The sequence below is a fragment of the Carassius gibelio genome, chromosome A17, assembly GCF_023724105.1.
Source record: "Carassius gibelio isolate Cgi1373 ecotype wild population from Czech Republic chromosome A17, carGib1.2-hapl.c, whole genome shotgun sequence".
Classification (NCBI taxonomy): Eukaryota; Metazoa; Chordata; class Actinopteri; order Cypriniformes; family Cyprinidae; genus Carassius; species Carassius gibelio.
The window spans coordinates 12,443,301-12,466,982 of NC_068387.1; the positions used below are offsets into that span (position 1 = coordinate 12,443,301).

General features: G+C 38.2%; 1 protein-coding gene across 2 annotated transcripts in view; it reads left to right on the top strand.

Moving 5' to 3' along the window:
• LOC128031442 (prospero homeobox protein 1-like) overlaps positions 1-16,774 on the top strand; it is a 34,176-nt gene extending 17,402 nt beyond the window's left edge. The window contains exon 5 of one of the 2 annotated variants that reach the window (XM_052619706.1): positions 12,918-16,774. In XM_052619706.1, the coding sequence (XP_052475666.1) occupies positions 12,918-13,106 (189 nt within the window). In that variant the 3' untranslated portion in view covers positions 13,107-16,774. The remainder of the gene's footprint in view (positions 1-12,917) is intronic. The other variant, XM_052619707.1, reaches the window with a different exon arrangement.
• Positions 16,775-23,682: the final 6,908 nt, after the last annotated feature.

The window sequence follows — 23,682 nt, forward strand, 5'->3', positions numbered from 1 at the left end:
TAGAATATCATATTTAAAAAAATAAATGTCTACAAAAAAGCATGTAAATGATGCAATATAAGATGCTCTGAAGAGCAACACTCTCCCCCTCAAAAAAGATCAATTATCCAACATCCAACACGTCCCCCCTCTTCTCCAGGTTTCCCTTCCCCTTTGTTTCTTCTCTCGTCTCCTCTTGTCCATGCCTGGTGTGACCTACCCCAAAGGCCTTCATTATTAATTGTCCATTGGAGACAGGGAAAAGTTCAAAGACTGCACGGATGGTCCCTTTACTGCGACCGTCTATTGTCTAACATTCATCTCCCTTTACCCTTGTTCCAGGAGTGTATTATCTCCCCTGCCTCATGAGAAAAGAAGGTTATCAATAAGAGCTTAGAGAGCTGCCATCGTGACTGCCAGGAGGTCCTGGCCTCCCAAGTCCACACACAGCTCCCCCACAGAGGGCTAGTTTACTGTTGTTTATCTTTGAGCTGCTAGCTTTTGCCACGCTACACTAGCACATTTTAGGATTGGGCTCTGGTTTCACTTCTTCCTCTCTGACCTCACACTGACCTGCAGTGTTGTCTGCCAGCTTACCTCATGCTCCCATTATAACGCCACTCAAAGCTACGTACAGTGCTATAAGATAGCGGTGGACATTAAAAGAATACATTAGGGACAGTTTAACTTAATCTTACAGTTGTAACCGCTTAACATAATTTTCTTGCTGGGAAAAAAAAAAAATTGTTTAGCTTTACATTACTTTCTCTATAGGCCACACGCATCAATGAACTGAACAGCAAAAATAATGACTGTCCTCACTAAATCACGCCATTGGTTGAGCCAATGTTGCTGTTGTTAGGCAGGTCGGGATGCTCAAACAAACAAAGTAATGTTTTGAAAGCATCGCAGAGCCGCTGTGTTAATGCTTTTAAAGGTATATCAACCTACGAATGGCTGTTTACCTCACACATGCACATATAATGCTATTTAATGTTCAAATTAAATGTAATTAAATTAGTAATACTTCAGTTATATTAGTTTAGCATTTATGCCTTAATTTAAAAGCACAGAAAATGTGCAACAAAAGATCAAAATTCAACTTTGCATCCAGTATGCAGCAAAAGTATAAAAAATATCCGCTTGACTGAAACCGAAGACAAAGTCGGACTTGGTGCCCCATTGTGTTGCAAGCGCACATGCAGCTGGGATGGCACCCCTCACAATAAGTGTTCTGTGGTAAACCCTTGGCCCGTCATGTGATATCAAGAGTCACTGTGGTCAGATGATGCAGACTATTGTCTTCAAGGGCTCTTGGCTCACAATCATCTTCCTCTGTCTAATTAGATCATACTGTCTGATTGACTGACACTTACAGTTACAAGATAAAAACTACTGTTTTTGACAAATAAAAGAGAAATTTAAAACAATTACAATAACATATTACTAATAATACAAATAGGATATAAAAATACTTCCATGCTTTAATATCAAGTACAGCAGGTTTAGCGGTATTCCGCTAACAGCCTCTTATGCTCAGTGTTGAACCAATTCATCACCTGAGAGCTAATGGATAGGAGACTATAATGCATTTCCTCTTTTTTTCACTACTGCTTTACTTTAAATGTCATGCTTCACAGCTCCCCGTCACACTTTACGTCCCCAGCTGAACATAATAAAGCTCTATGAAAACAAACTCCCTTCATATTAGCTTAGTTATTACCATGCTTCACGTCAGAGGAGCTCCAGTAATCTAGTTATAGGACGACATTTGGGTTCTGTTCCCATTGTGGCTGCTGATAGAATAAGGCTGGCACTCTTTATGTCTTTATTGAATGCACTTCAGGCAATATTTTAAATTAAACTGGCAGAGAGTGAGTTTAACAGTATTCAGGTTTGACAAAAAATAGTTTTTTCTTTTACCTGCCATGTAAGGGAATATCCGTTCCCATATCTCTGTTGATGAGATCACTCGCAGCGGCTGTGATCTCATGCGGTTCTTGTGGGAACTGAACTTCCTCAGCGTGTTGGTTAATCATTAGTGGAGGTGACCTGGAGAATGGTACAGAACAGCACATTACATCCAATGGCCTTGACTGTACTCACCGAGGGACAGCGTAATCGCTGCCATCAAATCTGCATTAAAGACTTATCTTTTGTTCGTTACTAGCACAAATAGCAACATCAACAAAGAGATGTAATTTAATAATTCATAATGGAAGGTGCAACGATAGCACACCTACTTTAAACTGCTGCACTTACCAAACACAAAGAGTTTTTTCAGCCTAACTGTCTGGCGATGGCAGTTTAGAGGGACCTACTGCTGTAGGCACTCTATATTGTATATTACTCAGAGAAACAGAGACAGAAATTAGATAAGGGTGCGTGATGCTTTCAGGCAATGTTTTTTTTTTCTTCTCTTCCAGACAAAATGACTTATTAATGGTCAGTAAGTTGCACAGAGGGACCAAGCCCTGCAGTCTTTAGCACCAGCCAAAGAAATCGACTACACACACACACTGGCACATACAGAATAAATCAAAGATGTAGTACATACTGTTCAAGTTTAATTCTTCCCCTAATGCTATAAATCTAATATGAGTGTTTCGTTTAGCTACTTAAAGGTCCCATATTGTCAAAGTTAAAATTCCTGCCTTTTTTCACGATAACTGAGGTCTGGGGCCATATACTGTAACTACCATATAAATGTAAAAAAGTCAGTCTTCAGTAAAATGCACACAGCATACATAAAGTAGCTGTGATTTTACATGAACCATTGTATATCATACACGACATAGTGAAATGCAAGAAACATATGGCAAAAATCTGTATATAACAACAAAAGACAATACTTTATTAACCCTTTTCAATGTGTGCTGCAAACACGAGCATTTTTGATGATCGTTTCTGTCCAGTCCACTCGTTTTATTGCGTTTAACCATAGCCGTCATAGGTTTGTTTGTCTGACAGTGGCAGCAGATATGCAATCATATTTTTTGTCTTGTTTTATGCATAAGCCTCAAAACATTTTGTTGGATTTAAGCTTAAAAATAGTGATACACAATGTACTGGTACCATATTGATTATTGGCTCAATTTTTTTTTTTTTACTGGTTTTAGTTGATATCGAATATATAATTGAATGTTTATTTCCAGTATTTTATTTAACATTAATATTACCTTTGCCACAATTTAACACTTAAAGTTAATATTTAAAACAACCCAATAATTTAATAAAACTGTTATATATAATCTTTAGCAATTTCACAATGCATATTTTTACAAACTGTACATTATATGTTTTATGTATTTACTGTACAATTACTGATTTTAGTTTTTAGAGTTTTATTTTGATTTTATTTAGAAAAAAAATATAACGATTTTAAAAACAATCATATCATCAGGCATAGTATAAAAATAATTATGGGCTAATCGCTATCAGATACGTTTTTTATAATCAGTCAGAAACAAAATTGTTAATTCAATATGTGTTCTCTGAAAACAACTCTTATACACACTTATGCAACTTTGCTTCAAAATAATTTTGTTGTTCAGAAATTTTCTGAAACCTTTTATTCCTTTTCACACAAATGTTACAGTTTCGATTAATTAAGCATATTTTTTGCACATTTACTTTAGGAATATCATGTTATTACTTCAAAACAATATTAATATGCTGGGAGATTTGAAAATTGATGCTTTTGAATATTAGCACTGCACATATCCAGCTTCATATCTATGGGTTTTCATAGACAATAGGTTTGTTCAGTAGCTCACGGAGTATGTAGACGTACTTGAGAGGCAATGAGCTCCATTTCAAATCCTGTGTAAAGATGAATCGACATTTGATAACACTATCAGGTAGGTTTAGGGTTGGGTTTGGTGTAAGGCATATTTCCAACACGATACAGTATTAACTTTTAGGCAGTCCTGGGATATTTGAATTCTGAACCGCCACAATACGTACAGTAACTGATGCAACATAATAAAAACACAGCTATACGTACTTATATCAACTTAAAAAAATGTGCCAGGGTTCATGTATTGAACCGGTGTTTTAATGCCACTCATTGTACAATTATCTGTGGCGAAACATGAAGTATAGTATGTAAAAATGGTGTTAGATAAAAGTACACAGAGGTACATATTTTTATGAGACCAGGTTGCTGTTGTTGTTTTTTTCTCGGATTAAGAACACAGGATGAACTTGACCATGTCCCACCAACAAGCATCACATGCTTCCTGCCCTAAAGTGTGACATTGTGGCGCTGAATATCCACTTCCTTTAATTGCCTCTCAGAGTGAAGTGCTGCCTGCCATGGACTTGAATTCTGGTGTCACGAAGCAACCTGTGACAAAACATAAACTGTGCGTTAAGTAGCTTCTAAAGGGCCTGCAAGCTCACTAGAACTCCTTCTTCCTACAGTCAAGTTCCTGGAGTGGCACAAACTGAGAAACACCTGCCAGTGCCAGTGCCAGTGCCAGTCTTTATGGCTCCCTACAAATAGCTTTTGATGGAAAGTTCTTCCATGGACTAGACAGGTCTCTTTTTTTTCCGCCCAGACTCCTTGCATGTTCTCCCATGTCACCTTGTGTGCAGTCTGCTTAGTGACACCACTGGTGATTATGTCATTATTTTGCTCCAGGGGGTTCAAACACATCTGTAGCACTCATGCACGGCTTTCTCCAAACCCTGGCACATCTCCCACCCAACCGCCCGTCTCTGTCTCCCTCCTTCTTCTCTTCATTAGTCTCGGTGCCAGATCCTTTCTTCAGCCAGACAAGACCCAGCTCCAAGCTGCCTTTCTCCTCCTCCTGCTTGCTCCAGTCCTTAGGCCATTCTGTCCTCCATCTCCCCCTCCTTCTACTCCAGATGTCCCCCTTTCTCTCTTTCCCTCCCTCAAACACTCTCTTCTTTCATGAGGTTCAACTGCAATTTGAGACAAATGACTTCATAACCCTTAGCCCAAGCAGGTTTGAGCCCAGACCCTCCTCTAGGTCAGAGACCTAGTGCCCCTGAATTTCAAGTGCACATGTCATTATGGCATTGTTTGCTTTAGTAAATGCAATGATATAGAAGGGCGAAAGGACATCTTGCTCATATGGCGAATCAGATTCAGCATAATAATCATTCGTTATTAAAGGAATAGTGAAAAATGAAAACTCATTATGACTCACTCTTGTTCCAAAGCTGTATGACTTTCATTCCTCCATGAAGCACAAAGCGATAGATTTACTGATCCTTCTTTTTCAATGAAATCTCAATGCATTCAAGCTTCAAAAACATCATGAAAGTGTGCATACAATCTATGTCTTCAAAATGCATCTGACAAATTCATGTGACAAACAGAACAAAATTTTAAGTCGTTATTCACAGAATAGTTTGTGGTACTTTTCTTATAAGTTTATTCTTAAAATGTTCTTTTGTGATTCAAGAAAAAAAAGGCGAGGAGTAGGCTAAATAATGGCTTTTTTGTTCTTTTTCTTTTTTTTTTTGGCTGAACAACTCCATTTATAATGCTCATTTCGTCTTCTGTAAAAAAAAAAAAAAAAAACTAATGACCTTATTTAAAGGTGAGCGTAAATATATCCACTCACGCGCACACTCACTATGTGCCAGCGTGCCTTGAGAAATGGGCATATGGTGCTTGCTCAAAGTTTTCTTAAGTATGAAAAATTTTTTTCATCAAGGCCAATGCAGAATCAGCAGCAGCACGCGTATGTTTGTCCAGCATTTGCAGTTAGCACCTAGGCCTGCTTCAAGGTTGCCGGGACAGTTTGTGGAGCTCAGTTGCATCACAGTGGGTTTTGAAAGAATCTTTATCAGAGAGAGAAACATGCAATCTGTTTGCCTGATTGACACTCCAGCCAAGAGTTTATCAAACTGCAAGGTTTTTCTTTCTATGTGCTATTGATTAGCTGGAGCTGAACGTCCAGCGTTCAGTGTAACGTTTCACGTTCATTGGGATGTTGTTCTTTTGAAGTTCTATCTAGCTCCTGGACAAGCAGTGGGTGGGAGGCAAGTGGGGTGGACTCTTATGCTTTCAGCCCCCTGGCCTTGAGACTTGTTTGCTCTCTGTCAATCCGTTATCTCCTTTAAAAAAAAAAAAAACTCCTGAAAAACTCTGCGTTATTTAGATGTTATATTTATTTAAAAAGGTCTTTATTTTGTACTTCAATACATGCGTGTGTGCAAATATAAACAGCTTTAAAAAAATGTTTTGAGGATCCTTACCAGTAGTGAAAGGGAAGTGTTCACTTCTCAGATTAAAGTTTGAGATGGGGAAATGGTGATAATGATGAAGTATGAATTGTGAGTTGTTGTTTTTTTTTTTTTTTGCTGTATCATCATTAGATTCAATTATCACTTAATTTCATTAATATTAATGTTGCATCATTAGCATTGAAACTAAATGTTTTCATTTTTCTCTTTAACGATCTCTGAGAAATCTTACTGGCTAGCAGGTGAATTTATCACCTTTGACTGGACAGCTTCGCCTGAGCAAATACAAGCAGTGAAATACACCGGCTCCATACAGAGGCAATATCAAACAGGAGCCACAATGAAATGGAAAGTAGACTCTTCCCCTTTAATGATTAACTCTGGTGAGAAAACCAGGACTTTCTTCCCAAGAAGAAACTCTTAGTAGGGACAGAGAGTGGGTCTGGGCTTTCAGTTCCCCATGCTGTGGCCTTCTGAGATACAAAAGTTTCACAGACTGTGTCTTCATCTATACCGGTACTCATCTATGACATTTCCCACACACGTATTCGCTCAGCCCTCCTTCCCCTCCCCACACAGACCTTGATTTGTATGGTAGTTATCAGGAGGTAAGGCTCTCCTCAATCAATATTTACCCAACAAACAGAGTTGATTCGAGGGCAGTTTGTATAGAGGGCCCAAGTGCACACGCAGTGGGGTGAATGAATGCTGGTTGAAGTACAGGGGCTGCTGATCATGACTGCTCTACGTGTCCCGTCCCCCACCCCCTACACCTCTTGTCTTGTGTTTCTCAGTGGAGGCGTGATATAATATCCCTCTTTTCATAAGACAGTCCTGTGTCCTCTCATCCTTGGCAACAGCAGCGCTGAGGATGCAGTGCTGCCAGAAAACTGATCAAGCTTGGGGGCAGGAACCAGTGGCCAGATAGTCTTGTAATAATACTCAGAAAATAAAACCACGCAATAATCATTTTTTCAGTACAAACTGAGCTTAATTGACAGAATTTGTGGCATAATTTGTCCTTCCTTTTCTGAAAAAAAAGCAAAAAAACAAGGTTACAATGAGACATGAATGGGACACAGTAATATCTACAATAATAGAAAATATAGATATATTATCTACTGGTATAGATATATTATCTACAACATAAGAAGTGAATGGGACACATTTTTTGAAGGATGTAAAAAAAGAAAAACGAAGCTGATAATTTTACAAAATAATTTCTGTTACCTTGTGTGTTAGACACTTGTGTAATTTTCAGTTTAGGGTTTTAGGGTATATGACATTGTGTTAAAAAGGTAACAATTGCATATAACTTTATAACACATAAATGGTTACCAAGCAATTTTTCACACTAAAATCCCATTAACACTCATATTGTTTACATTTTGTGGGTATATCATTGAAACAATGAGTATTTTCCTGTTTTCATTGATCCTTTTAACTTCCATAGTAAGCTCCTCACTGTAACCCAGATTTCTGCATTAAGTCGACATAATTTTGGGGGGCATCAACATTATGCCACAAACGCTGTCAACTGAGCTGAACACTGAACCCAGAATATTTCTTTAACTCTTAATGTTGTTGTACTGTATATTAATATGACCTATTAAAACTTAAATCGGAACTTGGAACTGCTGGAAGTAATTGAGTAATCACTTACGCTTTTTACACTTTCACATCATCTACAGCCAAGAAGCGAAACGCAGCATGACAGCGTGCACAAACACGGCAGCCACAGACACACATAGTGTTTTTTTTATTAGTATAAATTTTTCTCGGTGGGCTATGTGGGCCATTTTTAACCATGCCCGACGTATTTTTCCTCTCAGCTTGACTGAATCAGGAGTCCTAAAGAGGGCATATGAAATATTGATGTGGAATTGTCTGCCGTGCGATTCAGCTGTGTTTACCACACAGCAGAGCGGCCTTAGAGGCTTAGCCTACACAATAGCCGTAACAAAAGAACAACAGCTGATCCGTGTGAGGCGAGGAGGTGACAAAACAGTTAAAGCATGCTGCTGGCTATGGGCAAGCAGTCAGCAGATGCAGACAAAAGGGTTTGTGACAAGAATAACTCTCCCTCTCCCTCTCTCTCTCTCTCTTTTCCTCTGTCTATCTCTCTCTCTCTCTCTCTCTCTTTCCAAGGCAAGCAGTCAAGAGGATCCAAAATACCTATACCCTTTTCTCCTTGACATTGTCTTCTTCCCTAGTCAGCATTTTACTGCCCTTTTATGGTAAAAAAAAAATGAGTTGGAGAAATTCCTCACAGGAATATTCTTAGCAATGCAGCACTCCTGGGCTTTACCCCACATTAGCATCAGTGGCTACGGCTACGCAAAGTAATCAGATTTGATGTGAACATATCTCTCTCACACATTGGATAAATACAAATCTATTAGCTATAAAAACTTCACATTAGCACTAAACAGATGTGCACACCTGCTTCATAAAAGAGCCAATCAAGTTCAGGACTTGCATGCTCATTGAATCAAAAAATCAAAAAAGTAGCTTCATAAAACTGAGAAATGATATTGAACCAAATCTCTAAAAAGAGTCAAGATAGACATAAAGTGCATTGTGTCAAGCTACACCACAACTTGTTGAAAACTCAAGTTTGTTTCTTGAAAATCAATTCCATCATGCTGCATTATTTTTAGGTAATTCTTTTTGTACAGGAGGATTTGCATGAACATCAAATAATGTGTAGTTTTTTTTTTTATGATTTATGCTTTTTTTATTATTATTTTTATTGAAACACAGTCATTCAAACAAATTCAGCCACATAGCTAGCCGAAGGCATTACCAAGATGGCCGCCAAGCAGCCTGACTTGCCTTTAAGGTACTATTGTAGCATCCAAAAGAGACGGACTCCCCTCTGAGACCACACAAATTTGAGAAAGGCACCTTTATCACTTTTTTCTTTCTTTCTGTGTGCAATTATTCTGATGTTTTTTTTCCAGAAAGCTGCTGGCCATTGTCTGAGGGGGTGGAAGAATTATAAAAGCATGAAAAAAAATAGGGGAGAGGGTATGTTGTGAGTTGGGGTGTTGGGAGGTTGGATATCTATAACCTTTGTAATCCATCCCCCCACCCCACCCCACCCCACCTCTCTTCTCTTTTGCTTTCTCACCCCCTCCATTCCATGTGACATTCATTCATCAGCCAAGTGCGTTTGGCAAGCCCTTCGCCTATGAGCGCCGTCCCAGTGACCACTAACCTTGGTATGTCCTGACACTCGTGATGAGTATCTGCAGGACACAGAAGGCAAGCAGGCTGCTATGTCAGGCCTTTATTGTGTACTGCCGAGGCTGGGGACAGTCAGCATAATCAAACAAATGACCCCTGAAGGCTGTGCCCCTCGGGGAGGGAGAAGTAGAAGGAGACAGAGCTCTGGCCAAAAGCACTTGGGCAGGATTTCTTTTCTTTTTTTTATCCCCTCTCCTCTTCTCTCCCCCTCCCTTCCTATGATCTTGCCCCAGGAGAAGGAGTGGAGGAGGGGAGAAATTACTGTACAGCACTGTACAAAAATGTCACCCTTTTGAGACAGACAGAGTTCAGGCACAGCAGTGTTGAAGAGATACTTTGAAACTGCTGTATGATTCTTGTCATTTAAAACAGTTTAACTACAGTCAAGCTGCTGTAAGAAAACATCATATGTTACACTATAGGTGGAAAAGTAGCTACATTAAAGCTATATAAGATGCTGAAATATCTAAATAATGTAATTTATTGATTATATATAATAAAATATGAATTATTATTGAAAACAATCAAACTTCAATACACATAAATTTATACTAAACTGATAAAACTAAACAGCACCCTAACGTCTCTTAACTGAATCATAAATGAATCCATTAAACATTTTTAAACCAGTCCAATAAAATTAATCATCTAAATGAACCATCATAGTGCTATTTGAAAGAGACAATTCCAAGAACAAAATTGAGTAGTAATTCAGATGGATGAATTAATAATTTTAACCAGGTAATTTAAATGGTTTGTCAGAATGAATAAATTCACTAAAAATGAGCCAGACTACCCATAGCTATTTGAGAAAAATAGTTCCATGAAGAAAACTGAGTGACAAATGAAATGAAGTAATTAATAATTTTAATGGGTTCATTAAAGTGAATCATCCAACTGAACCAACTCACTAAAATGAATCAGACTTCCCAATGCTATTCGAGAGAGGGCTACTTGTTGAAAACACTGGAAAAGCTATGATATTATCTTACACAATTCAGTTAGCAACACCGATACTTTTAGCTATTTACTCCCTAACACCGGAACACATCATAAAAGGGAGGTAGGCTGGGGCACGTTACAGCATATAAACCCAATCAAGCCATCAACATCACTCTGGTGAATCATACCATCTAATTTAACTGCCATTGTAAGTCCATTATTTATAGCCATGCTATAATTTAATACTGCATCACAACCAAAAGTCAAGCACTTATGATTGTGGCGGCAGAGTGAAACATCTTCCACACCGGTCAAGGCCTTTCAGACAAGGGTATGCCTTTGATGACAGTATATTTAACACACTTAATGGAAAAAAGGGAGCTGGGGATGGCGTGGGTCGCATGGATGAGATTCTTTATCCAGACAACTGCTCACCTGGCAGGGCCTTTGAGGAGCAGTCAGAGTCTGATTGATAGTACTGATGCCAAACTAAGCGCTGATCCCGATCCATGGGGAAGGGCTGCATTGATAAAACCAAACATTGGACTGCAACTTTAACCTTGCAGTTGAGGATGAATATTAGATGGTGGCATGAGTTTTTTTGCTAGTGCATTGATTTGGGGTGGTTGGAGGAAAAACTGCAAAAGAAGATATTTTTAAGAATGTTTAACTGTTTTTGTCCATACAATGAAATCCAATGGGATCCAAAACACCACTGGATCACACTGACTTTTATTTTCCCTGTTGAAAAAAAACAGCATATGCTATGAAGCATGGTGGCTGGTTTGAGCTGGTTTACTAGCTGCTGCTCAGGACCAGCTTAAACCAACTCATGACCAACTAAGGACCAGGTTAAACAAGCTACAATGCTTCAAAACCAGGCCATTCTCATCCCAAGGCGTCATATACTGACACTTTTGACATTTCGTCAACATCCTACCCACATGGCACCCTCCGTCAATATTAGACGCAGATCAATATGGGCCAGAACGCCCCTAGCGGCCTAACCCTAACCCTAACACTAAACCTAACCCATATTCTGCGTTTAATATTGACGCTATAAGGTGCCATGTGAGTATATGACGCCTTGGGATGAGAATGCGTTATTCAAAACATAATCTAACCCAACAGTGCTATGGAGAAAAAAATCGTCGTACAGTCGTACAGGTTTGGAACAACATGATGGTGGATAAATGTCCAAATGTTTTACCAATTTAAGCATTCCTACTGTATCCCTCAAATGCTAGTGCTTTCTCTATGGCCTGTAGTAACACTTTTAATATGACAGCACTATGTTTTATGTCCTCATATGCAACCTTTGTGTCTGTTTCTTTGTGCCTGCGCCTGCTTCCCCATCTGTGTTCGAGTGAGTGGGTGTTTGTGAGTGCGTGTGGCAGTAAGCACCATGTCTGGGAAGTGTCTTGTCTAGCTGTAGGGGAGGTGACTTAGTTATTTGCCTGGCTAATCATCTCTATAGTGTTAGTGGAGAGGGACTGTCACTGGTGCTAAAGAGATCACAGGGCCAGTCTACAGTACGCCCCCGGTCTTGGCCCTTTCTCAGGAACAAAAACCTCACGCCAGAGCGGATGCATTCTGGTTGTAGAGAATAAACTCCTCAGTAGTACCTGATTGCTTTGCTTGGGAAAACACTGCAGTTAGAGGTCCAGACCTTGTCTAAGAGCACCAAGTTCACTTATAACTTTCCTTGAATTCCTCCACCTACGATAGAGACTACAATTTTGGCTCGAAACCTAATGCCCAAGCAATAATTTACATGTTCATTACAGAATCTAGTTTCACTCGAACTTGATAAGAAGCAAAGCAGAATTTAGTATTTTATGGGCCGCTGTCAGTGGCAGAATCTTCTCCTTCCCCTTCTAGAAGTGGAAGCATATTGAGACAAAAATATATTTTATGAGACATTGCTAACAATCTTGTGTCAAATAAAGGGAAGTCAACAAATTATGTTTCGCTCCCTCTAGGAAGTAGACTCTAAAAGAGGAACAGCTCAGGTAATGTTTAACCCAATGAGTTCCTCTTGGTTACAACCTCACTAATTCTGCTACATTCAAAACATTGACTGTAAGGTGTTGTTATGCGATACTTTGACCTGTTTAGATAAAAAAAAAAAAATACTTGTTGCTTTTTTCACTGTAACCTTTCAGATGTGATGAAGTACTTTCACGTCCCCCAATGCTAAACAAACAGGCTAAACACAAAGGTATTTGAATCAGCTCCACCAGAATGTGTTTCAGCAACTGAAACAAAGAGGAATTAGTGTTGTGACGATGTTTGGGGCCATTCTCTACGTCCTCTCAGACTTGGAAACCCAACACTTCTCTTCTCAGTTTCTGCCAGAAGGGTCATTCGGCTCTTGAAGGGTCCTGCTTGCGTCTCAGTGCAGAATTTTCTTTTCTTGCTCCTTTTTACTTATCTCTTTTTTCTTTTTCTTTTCTTTTCTTAACTAGAGACTTGGGATTGAAACCTAATTTGTTTATTAATGCCATTGTCTCCTTGTGTATCAGCAGGTTCCGGAGCGATTCCTGGAAGTGGCACAGATCACGTTACGGGAGTTTTTCAATGCCATTGTGGCAGGCAAAGATGTTGATCCTTCCTGGAAGAAGGCCATATACAAGGTCATCTGCAAGCTGGACAGTGAGGTCCCAGAGATTTTTAAATCTCCCAATTGTCTGCAGGAGCTTCTGCATGAGTAGTGATTTTAATTGCGTACCAAGTATCATCCCATCTTTTCCTGAATCTTTACGAAGTAAGAAGTAGCATTCCTGTTTTTAAGTCCCAGCTACTTTAAATTGACTTGGCTGTTAATTTTTTTGGGGGAAAGTCTATCAAATTCTTGATTGTTTTTGACTGTGTTCAATCCTTACCCCCTTTTTCCTTGCCTTTAAAATGGGCATTACTATGTTGACCACACAATGGTTAACAAATGGAACTGACTCCCTTATTTTCTCTCTTTTATTGGTCATTTTTGTTGAGGGCTTTGTTTTATCCCCGGATGTTTGCAATGTGTGATGGTTTTACTATTGCTGAATAAGATTTGGATTTGTAGCTTGTATAGATGTAATTATTATTTATGATTAATATAATTATTACCATTAATGTTATTAATGCTTGCTGCAAAAAAAAGGAAGGAAAAGAAAGACAAAAAATTGACATGTGATATACTTGTTTCTCATGGCAATGCTACAGAAAATAAATTATTCTTTGGAAACAAATAATACAAATAAAGAGGGGTATACATTTTCTATGTGGGAAATTCATATATCTATATATACATATATATTTGATGTTATTCTTGAAAGAAACAGCATTAACTGTTTTTTTTTTTTTTTGGTTTAGCCATTCTTCTGTGTTGGCTAGGGTCCAATGTTCTTGTGTTTTGTGTCCACATTGATAGCACTGGCTCTAGGGAGGGAGGCCTACTCATAGTATTTTTTTTTTTTTCACGGAGCAGCCTCTCCTGTAACTAAGCAACATGGCCATTTCATACTGGGGCAAGCCAGTTCGGCACAAAAAAATGGATGCCTTCCCACTGAGAAACCATTCTTGCTCATAAAAAGCACACTGTCACAACTGCTCACATAAACACACACACCGCTCTCATCCATACATGCTAATTCACAAAAACGCACACTGTCAAGACAAGAGAATTGCAGAAACTGCTAGTTGGGAACACCTCTATAATTGGACAGTAAATTTGGTAGATTCTCCAGTTTGGTTTACACAGTAGAGATTTTGGCTCACAATAATTAGTTTAACGTTAGCAAAAGAAAAACTTTTCTCTTCTTCTTCTTTCTACTTTCTACGTACAGGATTGTACATAGTTTGTACATTTGTTAGAAATGTACAGATTTGCTTAATATTCACAATCATCTGATTATGCTATGGCAGTGTACCATTCATCAGTAGTGAAACTTCATGTTAGCGAGATATTCAGTTCAGTCGTACATTTTTATGAATCATATGAAGTTCTTTGATTGAATTTTTGAAGCTAAGCCTACTAAGAGATCCACACAAATGTAACCAATTACAATGATTAGCCTACCCTATAGAGAGAGGAAAAAGCACAGTTTCTTATCAAAACAGTGTCCACAGAAGAAAAGAGGGCCTTTTAGACTCTTTGTGCATCGCTTCCTAGTTCATAAATAAGAGTCTGCAATAGAGGGCAAGGGCTGGACATGTGATCTGCTCTGGAAGCCTGTGCCGTTTGCATTGGGCAAATCCAGCTGATGAATTGAAACGCAGGCCGGCAATTATTGTCAGCACAATGCCTTAAAAAACCTGCTGACTTCTAGATTAATGGGCACAAAAGAGCATGAGGTGCTGTCATTCTGTCGCCAGGGCTGGCATCATCCACAGCCCCCGGACAACACACAAAACACCAAGCTATTCACTCTGCATTGTAAAGAGAGTGAGAACAAGAAAAACAAACCCAAAACAAAGATAGGAGTTAAAAAAGGAGATGTTTGGCCCTGTTCTATTCTCAGGTCTCTTGCAAGGCTGTGCTGACATGCGTTCTCCTTTACATGCATTGTGATAAATAAAGATTCTTTCAAATTCTCAGAAACTCTGTTATCGATATTAATGTATTTAAAGGTGATGTTTTGCAACTAAAAGTGAAGGTTTTGTCTCTACAAATTAATCTAAACAGGCATTAATAAATCTGATCATTGCCTGTGCCTAATATTAATTACACCAGCAAATTATTTTAAATAAAAAAACTCATTTTTACCACATATTTGAAGAACAAGTATGACGCTTAGTTCCACATGAATCTGATGTACTTTAAACCATTTAACGTAGCACAGAGGAAGGCAATACATGTGCATAAGTGTGTGCATAACTGTGCGTGCGTGCGTGTTCGCTTACCTTTGTGTGTGTCTGTTTGCAGGGAGTGTGTGATATACATGCATGTTAGTGCATTAGTTTTAGTTTATTGTCTCTTTTTGAACTTTTATTTGTATTTATCACTGTATCTTTAAGACAAACCGGGAGGTTATGTTCAACATCGCGATTTCTTTTTTCTTGCTATAGTACTTTTAGAAATGTTATGATGTTTTTAATTGTTTCGAGTGGCTCTCAGTTGACTGTTTTCTCCCCTTCATCTCACCACCTCTTCAGGTGTTCTCAATTGGTCTGCATTAATTTGGTATTGAAATGAGATGGATCTGTTTGCGTGGTCACACAGGGTCATTTGTTGCTTTGTGAAAATCCTAAATGTAGCCGTGTATATTTCACACTCCATTAGGGACACTCTATAGAAAAACAACACAAAACAAAAAAACTCTGAATAACCTTGATTCAAAGTTTGGATGATGTGCACTTTCATCTCACTTGTGATACACTACTGTGCATTTATATTTGACATAATAATTTTTTATTTGTTTCCATGCAATGGGGGAAAAATAACTCATGTAGTTATCTGTACAAATCAATTGCCAAACTCAGTTTGGGACTGTTTTTTACTACAAAGAAAGATGTTACAAAGAGAAAAGGAAGAAAGAAACTTTGTATATGACTATATTTCTGGGAAGGGGAACAATTATTTGTACTGAATGCAATGTGTTGTACAAGACTCTTGACTCTTTGTAGATCTGATGCTGTATTTATGAGGTGTGTGCTCCCTGAAGGGTTTTAAACATGATTTCACTGGCTTCAACGTGTATGTGAATACAAACCGAAAATGAGGAAACACTGCCTTTCTATGATTTAGCAATATGATGTAAATAGCATTGTTATGTTTTTTTTTTTTCTTTATGAAAGAATTCTTTGATTCTAGTATGCTAATTCCAGCTGAAACTGTTACAATTTCCTTTAATACATTTGAAGGATACTCACACATTGCTAATGGGACAGCATTGTGGATTTTGTTGTCAGTTTGTCATGCATAAGATTCATAATTTATTGGTTTAATTTATCATAATTTATTTGGTGATGGTATAAAAAAAATTGGTATTTCTGGGGATGTATTGTAATATTATTTGGTAGACAGAGACCATATGAATGCCCTCCTAAGCTCCTTAACTCTGTAGAGACATAAAGAGACACCTATGTCCGGGTAGCCAGTGTAATTTCAGACACTGTAGTCATAGGATAGGCTTGAAAATAAAATAAAAAAAACTAAAGGAAGAAAAGAAAAGGAAAAAAACAACAAAACTTTTCTTCTATCTTGTTTGGAAGGTGAAAAAATTTTGTTTTTTGAAGTTTTATTTCTAATCACTTAATCTGGCTTTTACCTTTGCTTTTACCACCTACACAATACAGTAGTCAAAGTGCCTCGTGTGCCTTCCATCTCCTCGGAACTGAATGTATGTGCAGTATATATGCAAGCTTGTGCAAAATAAAAACTAAGTCCTAGATCAGGTGTTTCCTTTTGCCATTTGTCATCATTTAGATCAGCATGTTAATCATTGAAAACCAAGGAGATTTGGTGTTTCCTGTGATGCCAGAAGAACGGACAGGATGTAAATGTGGAGATATTTTCACATGCCTTTATATAGCCCTGTTTTGGGCTTTATGGGCTTTGGATATAAAGCCCAAGATACGTTAATTTGAAAAAAATGTTGTTGAATACCAGAATAATTTTTTTAAATAATAAAAGGAAAATCTGGGTTACAATGGAAGTGAATAACAGAAAAATTGTGCAATACAATAGTACAGTTTCAAAAGTACAGCCACAATACATTAACAGTATGAGTGTTAACAACCTTTTCTGTGTTATGTTATATTAAATTTAATTTTTTTCCATTGCAACATCAGATGATAGATAGATAGATAGATAGATAGATAGATAGATAGATAGATAGATAGATAGATAGATAGATAGATAGATAGATAGATAGATAGATAGATAGATAGATAGATAGATAGACACTTATCCAGATTAATATTATCTGAAATGGAGATAAAAATAAATAAAGTGCTTCAAATACGCACATCAACATTAGATCTTAATTGCAAAGAAAGCGGGCGTAAAAAAGTGTGCGTGGGGAGAAAAGAGTAGCGCTCGCGCTATTGTGGCTCATGCGGCCGTGTGGAGGGAAGCGGGGCGGACGCTGCTGTAATTTATAGTCTGATACAAAGAGCCACTTTAGCAGGCCCGGACCGCTCCAGCGGCTCCACTGAACAGGAGGTGGGGTCAGCCTCCCCCCACCGCCACCCTCCGTGCCATAATGACGAGCAGAGCCGCTCAGCGCTCCACTTCTGTTTGATTTCATCATCGCGCCTTTGAAAAGCACATCTTAACAGCACAACAATAAAACAGCTGTGTTTGTGTTGGCCCATTCATTGTTGAGAATTTTACCACCATCCCCTCTTCTCTCCACCTCCCTAAAGAGATAACACGAGAATAATGTCGCTACCGTGATGCTCTCTCAGAAAAGAGAAAGGAAAGATCACTGTTATTAATTGGTTGTTATTAAAGCAGAGGTGGGATAAAGGATTTTTCTCACAGGCCTGTCCGTGAGGTACAACGAATTTTGATCGCTTTAGTAGCAATGTTGTAAGCATGTGAGATTTTGAAAAACCTTTTCACAAATTGGAAATTTGAAAGTTTTTTTTTTTATTCAGACATCCTAAAGCTCATGTAAGTGGCGCACCGGCTGACCTCTGTCAGATCAGGGCATTTTGTTTTGATTATGTAGAACTAGAACTAACAGGCGTGTGTGACCTTCCCTTTATTAAGAAGACAATATCCTCATCATTCATTCTGGCATTGCATGCAACTTCAGATGCAGCTGCATCGGTTTGGATTCAGAACTCATGGCTGAATCCAAACGACATGGAAAAACACGCTGAAAAGCACAAGGCTCTTTTCTTCTGGGTTCTTTTCATTCTTTTTGCGAACCTCTGGGGCTTCCCGCCTCAGCTCTGAGCCGACAGGCTCCTTGCAGTTGGGCAGAAGCAGCATCCTTGCATTACATGAACAGTCTGCTTCATAATCAAATACCATCTGTCGCTACATCTGAACCTGTTTTTAACATCTGTGCTTTCTGGTCTTAACAAAGCTTTAAAACCCAATTCACAACTTTCACAGCTCACTGAGCTGGATGTGTATATTTACTACCTTTAATACATCTTTCTGCTACTTTTATGAGGACTCTGCTCTCTCCCAGCTGGGGGGCTGTTAGGAGGCCTGCTGGTGGGATGATACTGCCTTGCTCAAGTACTGTACCAACTGGCCTGCCACTAGCAGCCAAGTGCAGAGCACCACCGCACACTGGGTCACGGAGGAAAAGGAGGGAGACGGAGGGAGGGAAAACAAGGCAAAATGTGCCCCGATGAGAGAATGAACACCTTTTGCCAAAACAAGTTTTGTCCATTTGCCCCTCCGATGAGGAGGTTTGGAGTTGATCACGCTTGAAGCCCTATTACTGGAAATTACACTGAAGGCCGAATGGCAACCAAGGGGAGAATCAGGAGAGTGGAGCAGAAGTGTGTTCTGGGTAAATGGGTAAGTGAAAGGTCCCTCCGAGGACAGATTGGTCTGTCACCTCGCACATGCCGAGGAATCTGCCGAGTCTCTTCTACAACTTCGAACCCATTCGCCGGCAGATGTTACCGGTGAGGGTTCCAGAAAACATGATGGTATCTTCGCTAATGCTAAAAGTAGATGTTAGGCCATTGTTTTCTAGTTGCTTTGTCTCATATTTGCTTGAGCTTGTGCAGTCTCTCTATACAGTTGTGTTGCAATTTCATAAAGAAGCATATAAATTAGATTATTTGAAACAAAATGACATAAAAAGACATTCTAAAGTGCCATTGGCTAGCAATTTTGAATGGGTCAATCACAAATAAGGAAAAACTAGTTCTTCAGCATATTATTTTTGTATTCATGTTGGTTTGATACCATCAAGAGTACCAAGATACAATTTGAGTCATTTTTTTTTTGTAATGACTTTATAAAAATGTTATGTGGTATAACCATCAAGGGAAAAGTACTTTTGTATTTTCCTTAAACCTTTACCACAAGTCAGCGTACACATAATCATTATTTTCAAAAAATGACATTTTATAACTTAAACTACACTCAAAATGGTGCTAAATAGCACTAAAAGTTGTTCATTGGCTTGTAATCATAGGGAAACCACCTACAGTATCCTTAAAGGTGCTACACAGCACCTTTGTCAAATGATTTAGATTTAGATTTTAGATATGTTACTCCACTGTCATATGTTTGGTACTTTACTACAATGGCAAAATCTGTTTTTAATCACTTTTATGCTTTTCTGAGGTCATAAAGTCTTGTGTGGAGGGCCATGAAGGCCCCTTGGGGGCAAAAAGGATGGGAACCTAAATACACACACATATATTACTTTTAATTCGGAAATTAAAAACATGCTCATCAGCATGAAAGAGGTGTACTCGAGCCATTTTATGTATTGTTGAATAAATGAATAGATGCAGAAAAAAATTGCCATATAACAGACTCTCATTCATATGTTTGTTTTGTAACATTTAATGCTACTTAATTACACAAAGCAGAAAAAAAGTCCCTTTTAGAAAAGGCTAAAGTTTCAGATGACTTAGTGACACCTGGTGGCAGATTCATTACTGTGTTCTGTGCTGATAGAGTCCTACTCCACCAATGTTGGGGGAGGACAGACCACAAGCCCGTCATTAATTAAGAGCTACATAAGATCATTAAAAAGTCAACAGGACCTTTCAAGTCTGTGAGCATTTTCAGTATGCCAACTCAAATCTGGACCTTTTAAATCAGAGAGGCAGAATAGCCACAAGCATTTCACTTTCAACTGGCTTCTGTTTCACTTCCAAGTTCTCCTCCATTAGCATTTCCAGAGCTTTCCTATGTAAAGCCCATCTCATATCTGATAATGTGCCTCAGTGATATTCTCTACGGATGGCTCTCTTTTCTTGATATGTATGATGTGCATGAGTCTGCCATGGCTGCTTGTCTGTGTTGTGTATTTGAGCAAAGACCTTCTGATCTGAAGACTTCTGGACAAACTAGCTTTATTTTGTGTGGTGTGCTTCGATATCAATTAAATCTACATTGGTTTTAAAAGTCAAATTTTGTTCAGATGTTAAGCTGAAGTTCTCTACACAGAGGAATTGGCTTGCTCAAAGGCAAAACATAAACATAGGAAGCTTCTTAAATACAGAAGCCTGTTTTAACTTAAAGAAAATAAAATTAATCCAAGTGAACACAAACACACACACACACACACACACACACACACGCACACACACCCGGAGCAGTGTGCAGCTGTATTGCTGTAGTGCCGGTTGGGGGTTCGATATTTTGCTCAAGGGTCTCATCTCTGTCATGGTATTGAGGGTTGAAGAGAGTACTGGTTATCCACTCTCCCCACAGATATTTCCTGCCAGACCTGAGACTCGTACCCACAACCTTCGGGTTACAAGTCAGACAATAAGTCAGATAATTTTTTTTTTCATGTTATGGCTAATATTATTGATCCTACTTAGTCTACACTAGTTAAAAAAATAAAAACTACAGCCATCCATTTTAAATGCTACAAGTAAATTAAGACATCACAACAATGTCATTTGCAGTATTTTCTAAGGATTACATTTAACAGTTAAAATATTAGTGTTTTTGAATATGAACTTCATTTAGCAATCAAGATGAGCATGTACAATTAAATCTAATATTCACCTAATATCAGCTGATAATCAATTTAATGATATATTGCACATTTCTTGTTGCTTGATAACATTACAATGGCAAAACAGCTCTGATGTGGCATTTTATTTACACAAAACCTAAACTCGTCAAAAACTTTTGAGGGACAACTGTGAAGTACTTCAAGATCCTTCATCTCGCACAAGGAGCGAGGAGACAAGAAGTACACAAACAGCCTTTAACCCATGCGACACAGGATACATCAACACTGGAGACAATAGAAAGCACACCCACATAACAAGCAGACCTGACAGGTATAATAAGCATTGTATATAAGCACAGACTTATATACAATGGATAATTAATAAACACAGGTGACAGGAATCATAATCAAACTAACCGAGAAAAGGAACATGTCCAAATAAGGAAACACAGGCAGGCACATGATGAGGAAACACACACAAAACACGGACCAGAGTCTGACAAATGCCAGGCATTTTCTCAGACAATGGATAAGAAAGACACAAGATGAGGAATGGCATGCTTGCAATGTGCCTAAGAAGTGTGTTTTATTTTCAACTTTTACAAGTTAGTTCTTGTCCTCCTGAGGAATAACCTTGCCCTACTCGTGTCAAGGCAAGGCATGCCTTAGAAGGATATATCCTCTTGACAGAGCAGGCCTCTCATTCCTAAAACACTCCATGGTATACTTTTAACACTTGGGTTACAGCCCCTTAATCTGAGCTTCTCATGAGTGATGCATTGATATGGTTGATATTTATACAACACACATATGTTAGACAACCACAGATTGAAACACACAGTGGACAGTGCTACCTTACCACATATTTCTCATCATTGCAACAAAATAGAGGTTAGAAAATAATAATAATAATAATAATAATAATTCTGGGCTCCACACACACACACACACAAAAAAAAAAAAAAAAAAAAATATATATATATATATATATATATATATATATATATATATATATATATATATATATATATATATAGTACATTAAAGCTTATGCTGTGTTCAGTGATGCGTGAAAGAAAAACTGGTATGCACTCCAAAATTATGATCGCATTTACCATTCCTTTGCAAAATTATCTGAGCCAAATCCAGTCATTTATCAGCTATCTCAAATTTTGTGTAAGGTCAAGACACAAGATTCAAGTTTTTCATGTGAATTTGCTGCACTAACCAACAGAATGCTTCTTGGATTGGAAGTGACTCTTGTTTGAGCAGTGTTTTTGTGCCTCACTACATTATTGACAATGGATAATTGAGCTTTTTGATGGTTAAATTTCATTAATATTTCACTATTGTGACCCCACCTTAACAACATTATATCTGATGAAACATTGAGGCACAGAGTCCTCTCTAAATTCTGCCTTTAAATTATTGTCCAAAATTTGAATTTTTTTGGAACAATTTCATTTGCTCTCTGGAGCCCTTTTTCTGTGATGTGAAGTATTACCAGATAGCTCTAGTGGGTGATGTTTCATGTAGCAAACATAGTGTGATTAGTTCCCCTAATAATATTTTCTGAAGATTAGCATATTGTGATATTACCATTGAAAAGTGTGGGAAGCCCAGAGGGGTTATAATATTGTAACACACACTCATACTCCAGTCAAGCCCAATAATTCTACAACATTTGGGTATTTACCTACTGAAGATTAAATGATCATAAAGTATTAATGTGGGGAAATTTCATTAGGGTCCACGATAGTCAGATTAAATCTACTTGGAGTGTAACTGGATATTCAATATCAATTCCGACAAGGTTGTTGTGTAGAAAATCTATTATGTTTGCTTTCCCTCCGGAAACCAAGGCTAATTCATTTAAACTTAAAGATGTCTATGCAGACAAAACTCAGTTTATTATGAAACGGTGTAGTTTGTGGGAAACAGACTATGCTGAGATGTCTAGAGATTATCTATGAACCAATGCCTCTGACTTTGCCAATCTCCTTCTGCATTCGAAATGCCACAATCAAATCTATTTGAAATCTTCTTACGAGTAGGCTAAAAAGATTAATATCTTTTTAACCTTGCAGGTTATTACTTACCTTACAGAGGAGGGATTATTGCAAACCTGTTTTCTTCCAGGAACTATTTCTGGGTATGATTATATTCTAATGTAAGCAGGACAGGGTGACCAAACAGAAGAGAGCTGGACGTAACATGGTCTCATGTCTTTGATGATGCTGTGACCTACAACCCTCTGTATACGGTTCTGAACCTGTTTATCAAGAAGGCCAGACAAGTAAAGTCTTAAAGGGATAGTTTACACAAAGATTAAAATTCTCTCATTATCTACTCCCCCTCATGTTGTTAAAAAATAAATAATAATAATAATAATCTGACCCATTGTTTTCTATGTGATGAAAGTAAATGAGGACTTGGGCTCTCAAGCTTAAAATGAAAGAAAATTGCCCACAGAATGTGAAGAACAAACCAAAATTCAGTACTGTAACAAAGTTCGGTGGAAAAAGGAGACGGGAACTGGTGAATATTTAAACATAAAACTTTAATGATCAAATAATCAAACACAAAAGAAAAGCGGCAGCCCCTCACAGACGACTGCCGCATACAAATAATAAAACATCAACATAAATAGTCCAGAACTGGTCCTCTCTCATCCTTCACTGTTGTC